Source organism: Vulpes lagopus, chromosome 11, assembly GCF_018345385.1.
Source record: "Vulpes lagopus strain Blue_001 chromosome 11, ASM1834538v1, whole genome shotgun sequence".
Taxonomy (NCBI): domain Eukaryota; kingdom Metazoa; phylum Chordata; class Mammalia; order Carnivora; family Canidae; genus Vulpes; species Vulpes lagopus.
This window is the reverse complement of record NC_054834.1, coordinates 60,355,023-60,369,841: the sequence shown is the minus strand read 5'-3', so window position 1 is coordinate 60,369,841 and position 14,819 is coordinate 60,355,023. Positions and strand designations below refer to the sequence as shown.

Below are 14,819 nucleotides of genomic sequence, written 5' to 3'. Positions count from 1 at the left end.
TAAAACTAAATAGAAAAGGCTATCCCTAAGGTCAAATGAAGTAAATGCAGTTCAAATAAAGTTCATTAGTGCTAAGAAGGATATTTGCTAAGAAGCCCTACTCACAAATAAAGTGATTGCCAGGCTTAACACTTGGCTACTGATGACCTGACAATGGTAGCACTACAGTGACTTTTCTAAACATGGCAAATAATTTTAAATTAAATAATGATATAACAATACAAAAAAAAAAAAGAAAACTCAAGAATACATAGATTTGACTATATCTAAAATAAATAGAAATTTGCATGGAAATGCATTCTATTTCTTTTTTTCATTTTTATATATTAAATAAAACCTAAACAAGTATCATATTAAAACTGTTGAGTGCAAAGGTTTAAGTCATTACATCTTAGCAAAAGTAAAAGGTTTAGTTAGGAATGGCAAAGAGCCTAGGTTTTTAAATATTCTCAAATTCAGCATAGTGTTGATGATATAGACAACTTCAAAGATACTAAAAATGTTGAATTTTGTTCAAAATATATTTTTCATCAATTTTGAGTCCTAAAGAAGCCTTTAAAATCAATGCAGCAAGTAATTCTTAAAACACTCTTTTTTCACAACACATAGAACGCTTCAATCTAGTACAACTGTATATATCTATTTCAATTTCACATGTTTTAAGACAATGGAAGAAAAAACAAGCCATAACTACGTCCTGAGCAGTTTCTTATCTCTAACATTCTCACTTTTAATAAAACTTAGAACATGTTCAAGTTTTCTTAAAATTTGATTTAAACAGTCTTTTCTTGCATTGGAGAATGGTCTCTTTTTTTAAACATCAAATAATTTCAAACTGTCTAATAATTAGAATCATTTAATACCAAATTAATTATTATAATTAAATTGGTCATAATCTAGTTTATAATATCATTGTATATTAAAGCTAAATAATATTTCAATTTAAATAATTTGATCAAAATATAATAAAATGTATTTGTACCAGTTTTTATATATGATATTGGTTTGCTAAAAATATTAAAGATAAGTTTTTTTATATTTATTATTATAAATAGCCTCATCTATGATAATTATTAATCCCATTACTGGATGCACTGAAATTAATCAACTAAGCAAATAATCACACTTTGAGAATAAAAGTTTCTCATGCAAAGATATTTCCTGCTAGTTCTGAATACCTTAGTTCAAGAATTTCTTCTAGTCAATACAAATTGTCCTTTTCCAAATCAGACAGCAGGAGGTGCTGTGTGAACACTGAGACCTAATCCCATTCTTACCTCCCCTCCCCCTGCACACAGAGAATAATAGTGTGATGCTTTCAAAATATTCATTTTTCAGTGGCCTGTGGCCTGAGATAATGAGCCCAGTTCTAAACTGAAACCTCATAGTTAGAAATGTAAAATCCAGACTTTATTTAACATGGTAAAATACATGCTTAACTTCTTCTTTTTTTTTTTTTTTTTTTACATGCTTAACTTCTTAAGACCAAGTGCAAAGGGGATTCTAAAAATGTGGCAACTCCATTTTTATTTTATAAATGGCCATCAATCATTCTACTTTGCAATGTGCATTCCACTTTAAGATACATCAAAGTCCCTTTAAGTGGTTATAAAAATATCAGTCTTTGCACACACACACACACACACACACACACTCAGTTATGGAAACAATACTTAGAAATTAAAGGAGAAAAATAAGTTTAACCTGATTCAAATATATTAATTCTATTTCTTTACTTTCTAAACATACAAGTTAAATAAGCTTAAATGAAGTGAGTTAGTTTTGACAAGAAGTTAATTCACAATTTCACTTCCCAGAATGTGATTGGTTTACATTTTAGCTCAACTTCTACAATAACAATTCTGATTTCATACTGGGGGAAAAAAAACAAGAAAAGAAAAGAAAAAGGAAGGCTGAGCATTTAAACCTTTAAATGATTTAGGAGCTATTCATTTTCTTGCTTAAAGTAACTGTCTATAGAAATTCCACATAAGGAGTTGCCTTCGCTTTGCACAGTATGCAGCAAGAAAAGATGAGACATATGACATCCCATACCAAAAGACAGATACAATTAGCCCCATTATTGTTGGCTTTGAGATTACAGAAGAAGCATTTTGGCTCCCTAACGGGCACTGAGTTCACAAAATACATGTCACAGTTTTTTTATGACACAATGCCAATCATCGCCTCTATACAACCAAGTACATTTTAAAACACATAATAAAGCAATTTTTAAAGAGGGATGACTCACCTGTGAATAATATTTTTTTGCAGACTTTAGTCGTTGGTACAAGGCCAAAAGAACTCCTTGGATGTACATCTTAGCTCCTGAGGGGCTGAAACCTTCTCCCTTAGAGACCCAAACTGGTCCCCGCAAAGGTGTGATGGAATTTTGCAGGCATTTTTCAAGCAGAGGAACTATGCAAGAAAATAAAGGAAAATAAATTCTTTTGACCCAACTGAAATGCACTGCCTGGAACAGAGTCCCAATATCAAAACTAACTCTTAACATCTATTATTTATATCTGACCTGGGTTAAGTCTTACTGAGGCAATTCCTGCATTACTAGTGGCCACCATGAAGGATGTATTTATATTGAGACACCCCCCATGCAAGACTCATAAGCTTTGTGAGCACACCTGAATAGTTCTGAAGTGTGCCTAACTAGCTGCACAGAGTGTCATGGTGTGCACTGATTGCCTTATCTTCTCATTTATCACAGATGAGTTGGAACCAACCTTGCTGAAATCTACTTGCATTGTCCTGATAAAATTGTAAGATCCATGTTGTTTCTGTATATAGCTTCCCATAGAGGAGCCTATATATCTAAAACATCACATCTGGAAATTATTCATAAAATATAATCCACACCTTTATAAGCTATCCTATTCAAGTCTTTTCACTGCCATTGCTTAAATTTTAAACCCATAAAAACAGGGTGGCAAGGCTGTTTAAAAGTAAAGGGAATCTTAAGCAAGCTTTTTATTATATCTTTTTGTTTTTAAGTTTCTGGGATATAAGCTAGTCAAAGATTTAGGAATGTTATTCCAGTAGCCGTTTTGTAAACAGATAGAAGATATTTACTTGTTGGCCCGTAATGCAACATCTATACTGGACCTGACAGACATGTTTATACACTTTTTCACACGATTAGCTTATAAAGTCTTTCTAGTGTAAAATAGTCAAATAACATGGCAGCTAGCTAACATTTTTCAAGATTTAATTTCACTCTGAAATGCCAGAAATAAAGAAATAAAAAAAAATCTTAGGCACATTTGGGAACGCAGAAAAATGAAAGGATATCATTTTTTAACTTGGCCTTCAGTATACACATGACACAATATAAACATACAAAATAACTATGTGGCTTGGCTACCTTATTCTGATACATATTTCTAATAGAAAGAAATAAAATAGATCACCAGCAAGGAAAATAGCTCCTAGCTTCATGCCATTGGTTATGTTATATGTGGCATATTTTATGCAGAGAGGCCTAGCGTAGCAATCTGGAAATTGAATTACAATTAGGTTCAGTTGAGCTGCTGAGCGGCTGAGTTATGCAAATGGCCTTTGCTACTGGTACTCTGCTGAATTTTGCTCTTAGTAAAAAAGTTATGCATTTTATGGCACTAAGTTCTGCAACTCTCTACCATAGCACAATTTAAATTCTTTCTAATGTGTTCAACACTAAGGAGAATGTTGGAAATAGAACTTAAGCTTTTCTAAAACTACTCTAAATAAAGTTAAAAGAAAATTATGACCCAATGACTATTTAGACATCTTTAGATGTGTGCATGAAATTCACTCATCCAGCCTCAGAAATTAATTCCTAAAATTCATATATTAAAACCATGTGTATAGTGGAGCAATTGCTTCTCTCTACAAGTTTTATCATAACAAATACCACAAACTTTTTAAAAATGTAAAATCACATATGCTATAAAAGAAAGAAAAAGAAAAAATTTAATTTATAATTTTCAGAATTATAACTCTCCAATCTTTAAAAAAAATGTATGGTATAAACCAATCTTGATTATAATTTTTCCTAAAGAAAACTAGCTTAAGAATCATCAGTGCTTTTTAGTTAACTGTTATAACATTCATACATTACCATGCATTGATTTTTAATTTGTAAACTTTTAATTCAGTACACTCATTGAACCTATTACAGTTTTTGAACATGGAAAGGCATTACATAAATAGCTATTAAATTTAAGTAATTTTAAGTAAATTGAGAAGTATGTAATAAACTTGGATGATCTACATCCTAGATTTAATCTTGAATTTAAACCTGAGAACATGTTATCAGATTCTCTAATTTTATGGCCTTATTAATCCTGGCTTGCCACAAAATAACTTTCAAATTCTTTATGTCAGCCCAAGGGATTCCAAAGTATAATTTCATAGATCTTCTAAAACAAGCTCCACTTTTTGCAGTTTGTGTCCTCTTAAACTAAGAATTTAAGAAAAAAATATAAAGTTTAGAAAAAACAGAAATTATATCAAAATGCAAGTAGTGTCAGAACTGATATAGGATGGAAAATAGCTCCCATGCTCCACATGATTTATGTAATTAGGAATACTATGGAAACCAGAAATAGCAAAGCAAAGAAAGCAGTATTCACAAGCAGGTTTTATAAGGGACTTCAGAATCTGCTCTGAACTTGTTGAATAATCTGTTCAGTATTCCAGAATCTCCCTGCTGGAAGCAGGGTCCTCATTATAACCACAAGAGCGCTAATAAAGGTTAGCCTCTGAACTAGGGATTAGAAGGCTCTTTTCTTTTTAGGAGCTGCAAACTAGTAACTTTGATGATCTTCTTGAAAAGGAAGACAAAGCACACTCCAAGAACAAACAATGTTTCCACTAACTAGGAAGGTACAGAAAACATAAGAAAATGATACGCCCTAAGTACTTAGAAAGGAAGTATAAATAAGCCTAATATACTTAAAAAATAAAATGTATTAATCAGAATTAAAGAACTCTTCATAAAAAAAGGACTGATCTAAAATGATAGTTAAAAATATAATAGAATAATTGGTTAAAATTAAGTCAGGTGACTTTTCAACCCCAACCATAGATCTTTTTTTTCCAACCATAGATTTTTAACATGAGTGTGAATTATTTTTAAGGGTTTTAGTGGATATTCATATTATCCTAAACTAAAGACAATTCATACGTGTTCTTAACAATGGTTTTCTTTCACATAGAGTTCTCTTTTACTGTTTCTGAAGCTAAGTTCATTCAAAGAAGAGTATTGCATAAAGATGTACAAAAAACAAAGACAATTATTTAGAAAAGACAGTAGCCACTTTTTAACTGTGGAAAGGACATAAACCTAGATGTTGCTATGAGCTAACAAGGCCCATGAGAGACACTCAATGAAAAAATATATCTTTCACAGTGAATGAACTCCAGGGTATTATTTTGTGCATAAACCACAAGTTTCTCTTTCAAACTGCTACTCAGAAATATTGCCTCATTCAATAGGTTAACTGGTTCGTATTATCTTATATTCCTTTAATATTGGTGTGTAGACCTACACACAGCATTTCTTCTGAAGTTTGAGGCCTTTATTACAGGTGGTCTACCTATTTGTTCCCATTTACATAATTCCAACAAGAACTTCGCTTTTCCATAATTCCAGTATTTTTATTAAGTAGGACCTCAACATTTTTATTAGATAAGTGGTTTGAAAAGTCATCATTCATTAAATTTATCAGTATACATAGATCAGTCCAATGAAATCATTCTGTTGGGATCATTACTACCACAGGAGTGGTGCAGTTATGAGGATGATAATAGCCTTTTACCCATTTTGTTTATTCGCAAGTTGTGACAACAGGTCAAACTGAAACGAATGCAATAGTTTCAATGTGTTTGGAGTTAAGACTGAGGATGCTGCGTAAATGGATCATATGATTGAGAGGAGTAACTTCCCTGGTAGAGTTAGTATTGAGCATCATGGCTAAATAGATCATGTGATTGAAAGTAGTAGCTATCAATTTCCTAACTATCAACTTACATGTTTCTCATTCATGCTGTTCTACTTCCTTTCCATTATTCCTCCTTTTTTCCACCTGTGAATACGTTCTTGTCCTTCAAGCTTCATATCATATGTTACCTTCTCTGGAAAAATATCCCATGTTATTTAGACAGAATTAACTGTTTCCTCCTCTACGTTTCTCAGAGCATTGTTTGTGATTTTTTTTTCCCTTTACTGATTTGAATTAATCCTTATCTTCTTCACTCCCATTTTCAACCTCCAGTATATCACAAATGCTTTAGGGTTTTGAGACCATAGTGTTTTTTGGTTTGGTAAAAGTGGAGCTCAATAAATGTCTACCAGATGAATAAATAGTACTTTGGATATACTGTGGACGGTCTTTTAACTGTCTTTTGTGAACCATGAGTTCAGCTATGCACAAAAACTTAGAATCTACAACCTAATGTAACTAAGTGAAAATTTGATCAAAATTTAATAAATAATATGCCAGAATTTTGAAGCGCGTTTACAATATGTACCACTGCTTTGTCTTACTTCTCTTTATTAAATGATTTTGAAGACTAAAAGAAGGAAAACAATTACAAAAGAAAATGATACAATTTGTCAATGAAGCATTAACAAGCCAAGAGAAGGCCAAAGTGGGTATTCAAAATGTCTTGGAAAAGCCTCATGTGCTCTATCCCACCCTGTCATAAATCATGCTACTATGGGGGAAAGTACACAATAAAACCTATGTGACAAAGCAAAAGTGTTAGGTTAAGGTCAAAATAGGTACTGTAAACAATAAAAATGATAACCTCTAAGAATACCAAACACAATGAGTTCAAATGCAATTCTTTTTTTAAAAAAAGATTTTATTTATTCATGAGAGATACACACCGAGAGAGAGACAGAAACACAGGCAGAGGGAGAAGCAGGCTCCATGCAGGGAGCCTGATGCGGGACTAGATTCCAGGACTTGATCCCGGGACTCCAGGATCACGCCCTGGGCCGAAGGCAGGCGCTAAACCGCTGAGCCGCCCAGGAATCCCCCTCAAATGGTATTCATAAAAAAAATAAGTTATTCAGCCTTCAAGAAGACCTTATATTACAATCACTTCATCACTGATAAGTAGCTTGAACTTATTTGGATTCATGATCTGAGCAGTATAAGAATTTTTGACAAAGAGACAAATACATCTCTAAGGAGAAACCACAAGGTAATGGAACCTACCACATAGAAATAGACTGGAATGTCTGTCAAGTTCTGTACCTAGAGAATATACATCTCTTTCCAAAAGCAACATTAAAAGTGACACTTTGCTTACTTGTTTGAATCTACTATGGAAAGCTAAAAAAGATTTTTTAAATTAATATATTTTTTAAAAACAGTGGAAATAATCAAAGGTTTTAATAACCTGCTATGACTTAAAAATTAAAATTCATGCCAATTAAATATCCAGAATTATAATTCACATAATATGGTAATTTTCGCATTTCAGTCAGAGTACATGAGACTATGAAAGAGAACTGCCCAGAGCATAATTACCTATAAAGAAACTTCTGTATGCTCTCTGGCAACAAGTTTCAGATCTCATTCTCAAAAACACTGTTATTGTTTGGCAGGACATTATTTGGAAATTTCCCAATTCAGTTGGAATTTATTTTTAAAATGAAGTTTATCTAAAAAAGTCTTTTTTGGATGAAACAAAGTGAGCACTCTAGAGATACTAAGATTGGACTGCTTTCCATCCAGGAAGTATGGCTGGAGGGAGTTTGAGTTAGTGCCAAGGTATGTGTGTGTTTTAATGCCCTTTATCCAGCTCTAGGTAATAGTTGGAAAGCTTCCGGTCCCAGAACAACCAGCAGATGCCACTCAAAAACATGGTCTGCTGGGAAGATTGAATGATGTAAAGCACACTGTCTCCAATGTTGCTTGATTTATATCAGTATATTTTTATTCAAACAAAACTAAACTAACAGCTGCTGTGTACTTTTGTTTATACGCTATATGTCAAATGTTATTGTCCCTAAGGTACTTATGTGAAAAGATTTAGCAGTCATTTTCTTAAATACCGATGCCTACCCAAATTTGGATTTTTCCTCCACTGAACAAAATGACAAGCACACGATTGCTATACTTAGAGCAATCTTTCACAGCTGCTTTAGTTTTTCAGTGATCCTATTAAACTGACGGCATATTGCCTGTGGGGTCTACAGTGTTATAATACTGCTCTAAGAGACATTGATTTGTATGATAGGATCAAACAGAATAGGGATGCATTGGGGGGAAGAATTTCATAGGTCATATTGTTTTTACCTGAGCAAAATTTAATTTAGACATTGTGACCTTTGCAGAACACCTGGTTATTTTAATTGCAGATACGTGGGTGAACGTTGACACTGGGGCTTAGAAAGTATGAAATCTTAGGTCTCCTCTGTTTTGAAAATGCATCCTGAGTCATGTCTTTTCTTAAACCGAACGAAGTAGCTGTGCATTAAATATGCTGGCACATCTTCTGCTTGAGCAAGTGGACCGAAATGGTGTGAATTGTTAATGCCTTGCTGCTTTGGTTCACGGCTTGTGATTGATCATTTGTAACTATATCTACTCCTTGTTCCATGAAATCAAGTATGGAGTAATGGGTTCATCAGATTTTGGGGTTAAATTGAGAGTGAAGAGGTACTGTGTGTGGAAATAAGAGTTGCCATGTTCAGGGCTGGCCTTGTAACAGCATGGAATCTAAAGGCGATATTCAAAACCACTTCACTCATCATACGCTTACTGATTCTGAATAGGGCCCATTTGCAGGGGACATTTGGTAGTTTTCCAATACGCTTTATGCCTCTTTCTACTTCCACCACCATGCACATCTTTTTTTCATACATCCCAGTAGCACATTGGTAGAACAGGTCAGCATACACAATTCATTTATTTAAATAACTTGATTTACACAAGTAGAAATAAGCTGGGATTCTATTGTGTCTTGCCTTTCCCCTTGACAAAAATAATAGTAGTGTGTGTCTTTGAAAATACAAGTATATTGTGAAATACTCGGGCATCTTAAATATTTGATATTTAGTAATAATGTAAAATAACTCAATTGAGTTGATATATGTATAACTTTATGGTTACTTACACAAATATTGAGAATTATCTATACCTAATCTTCTAATCTATATTATGTGGGTATGGTGTATACCAATACATAGTAACTGAATATATACAGTCTGCTTTTGCGAACTTTAAAGCTCTGTACAAAAATGTAAGTTGTTATCTTAGAGTTAGTTTTGCAAAATACAATACATGGAACTTAATAAATAAAACCAATAAAAACTAGAAGTAAAGGGCTTCAGAAATGTCAGTATACAATTGTTTGCTGTAACAACTGGTACTTTTTTTACATTGTTATTTTTTATTTTTATGACTATTGAAAAAAGCATAACCTTAAAGGTGTTAACTAAGGCACCACTTAACTTTTGACCCAGTAGGAAAAGATGTAAAAGAAAACATAATAAAATGAAGGAACAAAATCAAATATACAAAGCACTTATATCAAAAGTGACATCAAAAGTAAGCTAATTGTAAAATATTTCTTTTCTTTAAAAAAAGTTTTATTTTACTTTACCTTTTTTTAAAGATTTTACTTATTTATTCATGAGAGACACACAGAAAGAGAGAGAAGCAGGCTCCATGCAGGGAGCCTGATGTGGGACTCGATCCCGGGACTCCAGGATCACGCCCTGGGCCAAAGGCAGGCGCTAAACTGCTGAGCCACCCATTTTACTTAAAAATCTTTAAAAAGTTTTATTTTTAAGTAATCCCTATACTCAACCTGGGGATCAAACTTACAACTCCAAGGTCAAGAGTTGCATGTTGCACCAACTAAGCCAGCCAGGCACTGCAAAATGTTTCAAAATTCTGTTACGTTATAAAGTAATAACTAATACAAATCTAAAAATGCAGCTGGATTATTTTTCCTTTTTCTTTTTTTCTTTTTCTTTTTTCTTTTTTAGTCTAAAAGCAGGAATAATAATAATACTTGACATACACATACCTAATTCAGATAGCCCTAGACATCAGATAATGTGGGTAAAGCTGTTTTGGTCTCCTTGGGCCAATGTATTACATTTAAATATTTTATTTAGGACATATATACATCACAAAAATATGTAGATATGTGGAAAATTTATGTCTTAAATGTGATAAACCAAAAAGCCTTAATAGTTTCCACAATTAAAATGGAGGGTTTCCTTTTGACATTTATTTCCCCACGATTATTTCACAAAAATAGAATCTTCTATAATTAGCATTTTTACATATTTTGTCTACTATCCCATATCTTCTGAAAACTCTTATTTTTAATTTTATTTATTTGAGAGAGAATGAAAGAGAGAGAAAACATGAGCTGGAGGAGGGGCAGAGGGAGGCAGAGAAGCCAACTTCCCCCTAAGCAGAGAGCCCAACATGGGGCTCCATCCCAGGACTCTGGGATCATGAATTGAGTTGAAGACAAACATTTAACCAACTGAACCACCCAGGTGTCCCTCTTCTGAAAATTCTTGGAAGTGGAAGAAAGCCAATCTCTACTGAGTCATGTTCTTTTACATGGAGAGCTTTAAAAAAAAAATTGTTTTATAACAGATAGTAAAAATTAAGCTATTTCTTTTCATTGGTAATTCTACTTACATTTTTAATAATGAACTTCTAGGATCATTGACATGTCATTAAAGTCAGGGTAAGATTTTTGGTTCAGAGACCAAGAAATAAGAGATAAAAAATAGAAGCTAGAAGGAAAGACAAATTTAAGGAGAAGACAGAAAGAGAAAGGATTTGGTTAAAATATTACATAAATACTGAAGAAGTTTAGCCCAATGAAACCTAGAAGTGATGATCATATCCTCATGAATAGAAAAGCGAGTCTATGTTTTAAAGACTTCAAAAGGGAATTTCTGACAGATATTAAAGCGTCTCTGAGTAGATTAGACTGCTTTGTGAATGTTCATATCACACAATTCTGCATTCACATATTTAATAAAAGATGACAGTGATCCAATTATAATGGGAGTTCTCCAACTGCCAAAAAAAAAAAAAAAACCCACCTTTTTTTTTTAAATGAAGCCTTTAAAAATTCCGAATATTTTCTATAGATCAATAGTAAAAATATAAATTGGTGATTACTTTCTGGTTTTGTCCAACCGACAAGAGTAGTCCAAGTCTAATGCCTGGAGGTCACTGGGAGTCACTGAGGGCCAGGTATAAGGCACCTTGAAATCGAGGCAAAGTCAAGAGTACATAGTCCTAAGGGAAGTCTGAAGACTTCTCCTGAGAGACATCTTTCCTACACAAAAGGGCTCTTAATTAGCTGCTTTTGTATATTCCAATGCACCCTAGAGAGATTTAAGGGCTGATTCATAACCACCAGCATTTGGTATCCCTATCCAGCAAGAGGTCTGAAGCTTTACATTTCATCAAATATGAGAAATAAAGGTAAACAGGACTGGGACCCAAAGATTGAAAGAGGCGATGTAGTTAATTTTAAAGAAATCATCATACCCATAAGTTTGATCTTAATTCACTGAAAAGTTCTAGAAGAGATTATAAGATGAATGGTTTGTGAACTCTTAGAAAAATAAACAGTAACCACTAGGACCCATATGGAGTAACTCATATATTAAATAAATATTTAACGAACAGAGAAGGATATTCTTGGGGAAATTCCTTACATGGGGCTTGTCATATCTAACATCAGCATATAACTATTATTTCTTCCAATGGGAAGTAGACCCTAATAGATTATACCTACCATCTATTATCCTTAAGCAAGGACTTAATGCTAAATTTGTATGCCCCTTCCCAAATAAATGAATTTATCTGCCATAAAGTAGAACATATAATATCTGCAAACCTCCTGTCTAGGTCCTCTATTTAGAATTCATGATTGCTTTCCTTTGGTGTTTCTACTTAAAGATTATAGAGCAGTATGTCACTTAGCCTGCAAAACAAGGCAAAAGAAAGTTATGAGTAGATGCTGCCTTGGATCCCAATTTCTTTTCTGGAGAAAGTAATAAAAGGAATCAGAATGAACACACACACATACACACACACACAAACACACAAACACACGCAGTTGTCTCCGTATGGGGTTGACTGAGGCTGCAAACTATATGTATACCCTTCTGATTTATCCACTCTTAGCTAAGAAAGGAATACCACTCACAGAGCCCAGACTATCTGAATCATCATAGAATTCCGCATTTAGCAGAACAGAGGTAGTAGTAACAGCAATAAAAGAGTAGTATTAGGGGATCCCTGGGTGGCTCAGCGGTTCAGCATCTGCCTTTGGCCCAGGGTGCGATCCTGGAGTCCCAGGATTGAGTCCCGCATCGGGCTTCTGGCATGGAGCCTGCTTCTCCCTCTGCCTGTGTCTCTGCCTCTCTCTCTCTATCTGTGTCTATCATAAATAAATAAATCTTTAAAAATAATAATAAAATAAAATAAAAGAGTAGTATTAGACATTTTTAGGGTATAAAGAGAGAAAAAAGCATTTGACCAGACTCCTTCTCACTGTCCTGAATTTTCCACTCACATCAAAAGGCATCTAAGTAACAATGCTTCCAAACAAGGACAGCATCCCAAATTTTTATACTATTTTATGATTTAGCCCTGAGTTAAACATGGGAATACAGACAAGACTACAAAATCTCTGTCCTCCTGGAGCTGAGAGTCTAGAGGATGGATGGATGGATGGATGGATGGATGGATGGATAGGTAGGTAGGTAGATAGATAGATAGATAGATAGATAGATAGATAGATAGATATTAAACAAGTAATTCCTCATGCAGTTTTATGAATTACAATTGTAACAATGAATATATACAGGGTGCTATTAATAGAACAGAGATACCTGTCCTAGACAAGGAGGAAAGTAGCATAGGAGCAAGGTAATGTCAGGAAAGCATTTCAAAAGAAGAAATATTTAAAACAACCCCTTAAAATGAATAGGCAATAGCATGCAAGAAGGATAGGGTGAGAGAGAGTCCAAGTAGGAAAAACATTATATAAGGTACTGGGGCAAGGTTCTGGTAAGGTACTGGGGCATGAAGAAGAATAAAGTGTTTGAGGAACAGAAATGAAAAAAAATAAGATGATTTGAGTGCAGAGATGAAGGGGCCAGAGTACTAAGTGAAGATGGAGAAGTTGGGTAGGGACCAAACCATAAAGATCCTTCAGGCCATGATGAAGATTTGATCATGGATTCAGTACAAGTAATGATAAGCTAAAATCACTTTTAAAAAATATTTTATTGTTAAGTAATCTCTACACTCAATATGGGGCTTGAACTTACAACTCTGAGATCAAGAGACTCATGCTCTACAGACTGAGCCAGACAGCCACCCCCTAAAATCATTTTTTAAAATAGTGTTACTGGGACGCCCGGGTGGCTCAGCAGTTGGACATCTGCCTTTGGCTCAGGGCATGATCCTGGAGCCCCAATCAAGTCCCAGAAAGGTAGTAGGTTCATTGTAAAAAGAACACTTCATTTTCTTTAGGTAAGGTAGAGAAACAACTGGAAGAAAGTATTACACATCTAAGAAATAGACTTGCCAAAGGAATAGAGGAGAAAGTAAACTAAAAAAAAAAAAAAAAAAAAAAGTAGGCTCCACTCCCAACAAGTGGGGCTTGAACTCATCCCGGAGTTCAAGAGTCTAAGTGACCCAGCCAGGTACCCCTAAAAGGGGTTTTAAAAGATGCTTCAATCTTATGATCAGAATAAAGCAGTGTATGCATGAAAATAAATTTTAAAAGGCAGGTTTACTTAGCTGGAGGTGGAAAGAGATCTCCTTATAATAAAGGTGACTATCTGATCTAAATATATTTACTTACTTACTTACTTACTTACTTATTTATTTATTTATTTATTTATTTATCTATCTATTTATTTATTTATTTAATTTATGAAAGGGAGAGAGAGAGAGAAAGAACACAAGTGGGGGTTAGGGCAGAAGGAATTTCAAGGAGAATCTCAAGCAGACTCCACGCTAAACACAGACCCCAACCCTGGGATTCAATCCCATGACCTTGACCTCAGCCTAACTCATGGGTTCAACACTTAACTGCCTGAGCCACCCAGGCGCCCCAGAACATACAATTTTAATAGATATGAAAAAGAGGAATTGAAATTCTGAAGGCCATTTATAAGGGTATTCAGGTCTAACTAAAGAGGTTATTATAAAAGAGGAAAATATTGTAATTGTTAAAAAATCACAAACAGTAACTGAAGCCCAGTGAAATCTGACAGAAATAAAGATCTCAGAGAGCAAACTCAGAACAATTACCCAAAGGAGGGAGAATCCCCAAATACTGTGAAGAGGTAACATTTATGTTTCAGATATACTAATAGTAAGAACAATTGGAGAATCTTTTTTGAGGGTGAGACAGTTACCCAAAAAGTGCGCATGAAATCTGAATAAGTTGGAGAGGGAAGTACTAGGAAGATTAATATCAAATACTGAAAAAAAGTATTTAGTGACACCACCACCCCCAATTTCTGGGGCTAAGATCAGGAAAAGGCAAAGGGAAGATGAATTATATTACAGAAGATCAGGCACGGCAATAATAGACCAAGGAGTCAGATCTAAATTAGATCTTAGATTGTGGGAAAATATGTCCTGGGTAGGATTATTTAACTCAGGGAGGTGAAAATGGGTAGGACTGGTTTGAACAAAGAATGATATTGACAAACTTGGAACTTATTGACTTCATATCTCTCACTATGAGACACTGTGCAAGAAAAATGTCTATAGGAATATGTTAGAAAAAACACAAGA

The 14,819-nt window shown here is 34.1% G+C and overlaps 1 protein-coding gene across 1 annotated transcript in view; it reads right to left on the bottom strand.

Annotated features, from left to right (window-relative positions):
• The window catches only part of DCDC1 (doublecortin domain containing 1), a 436,509-nt gene that overhangs the window by 351,871 nt on the left and 69,819 nt on the right, over positions 1 to 14,819 (bottom strand). Inside the window, 1 exon segment of the mRNA XM_041722357.1 lies at positions 2,252 to 2,418. Within this exon segment, the coding sequence (XP_041578291.1) occupies positions 2,252 to 2,418 (167 nt within the window).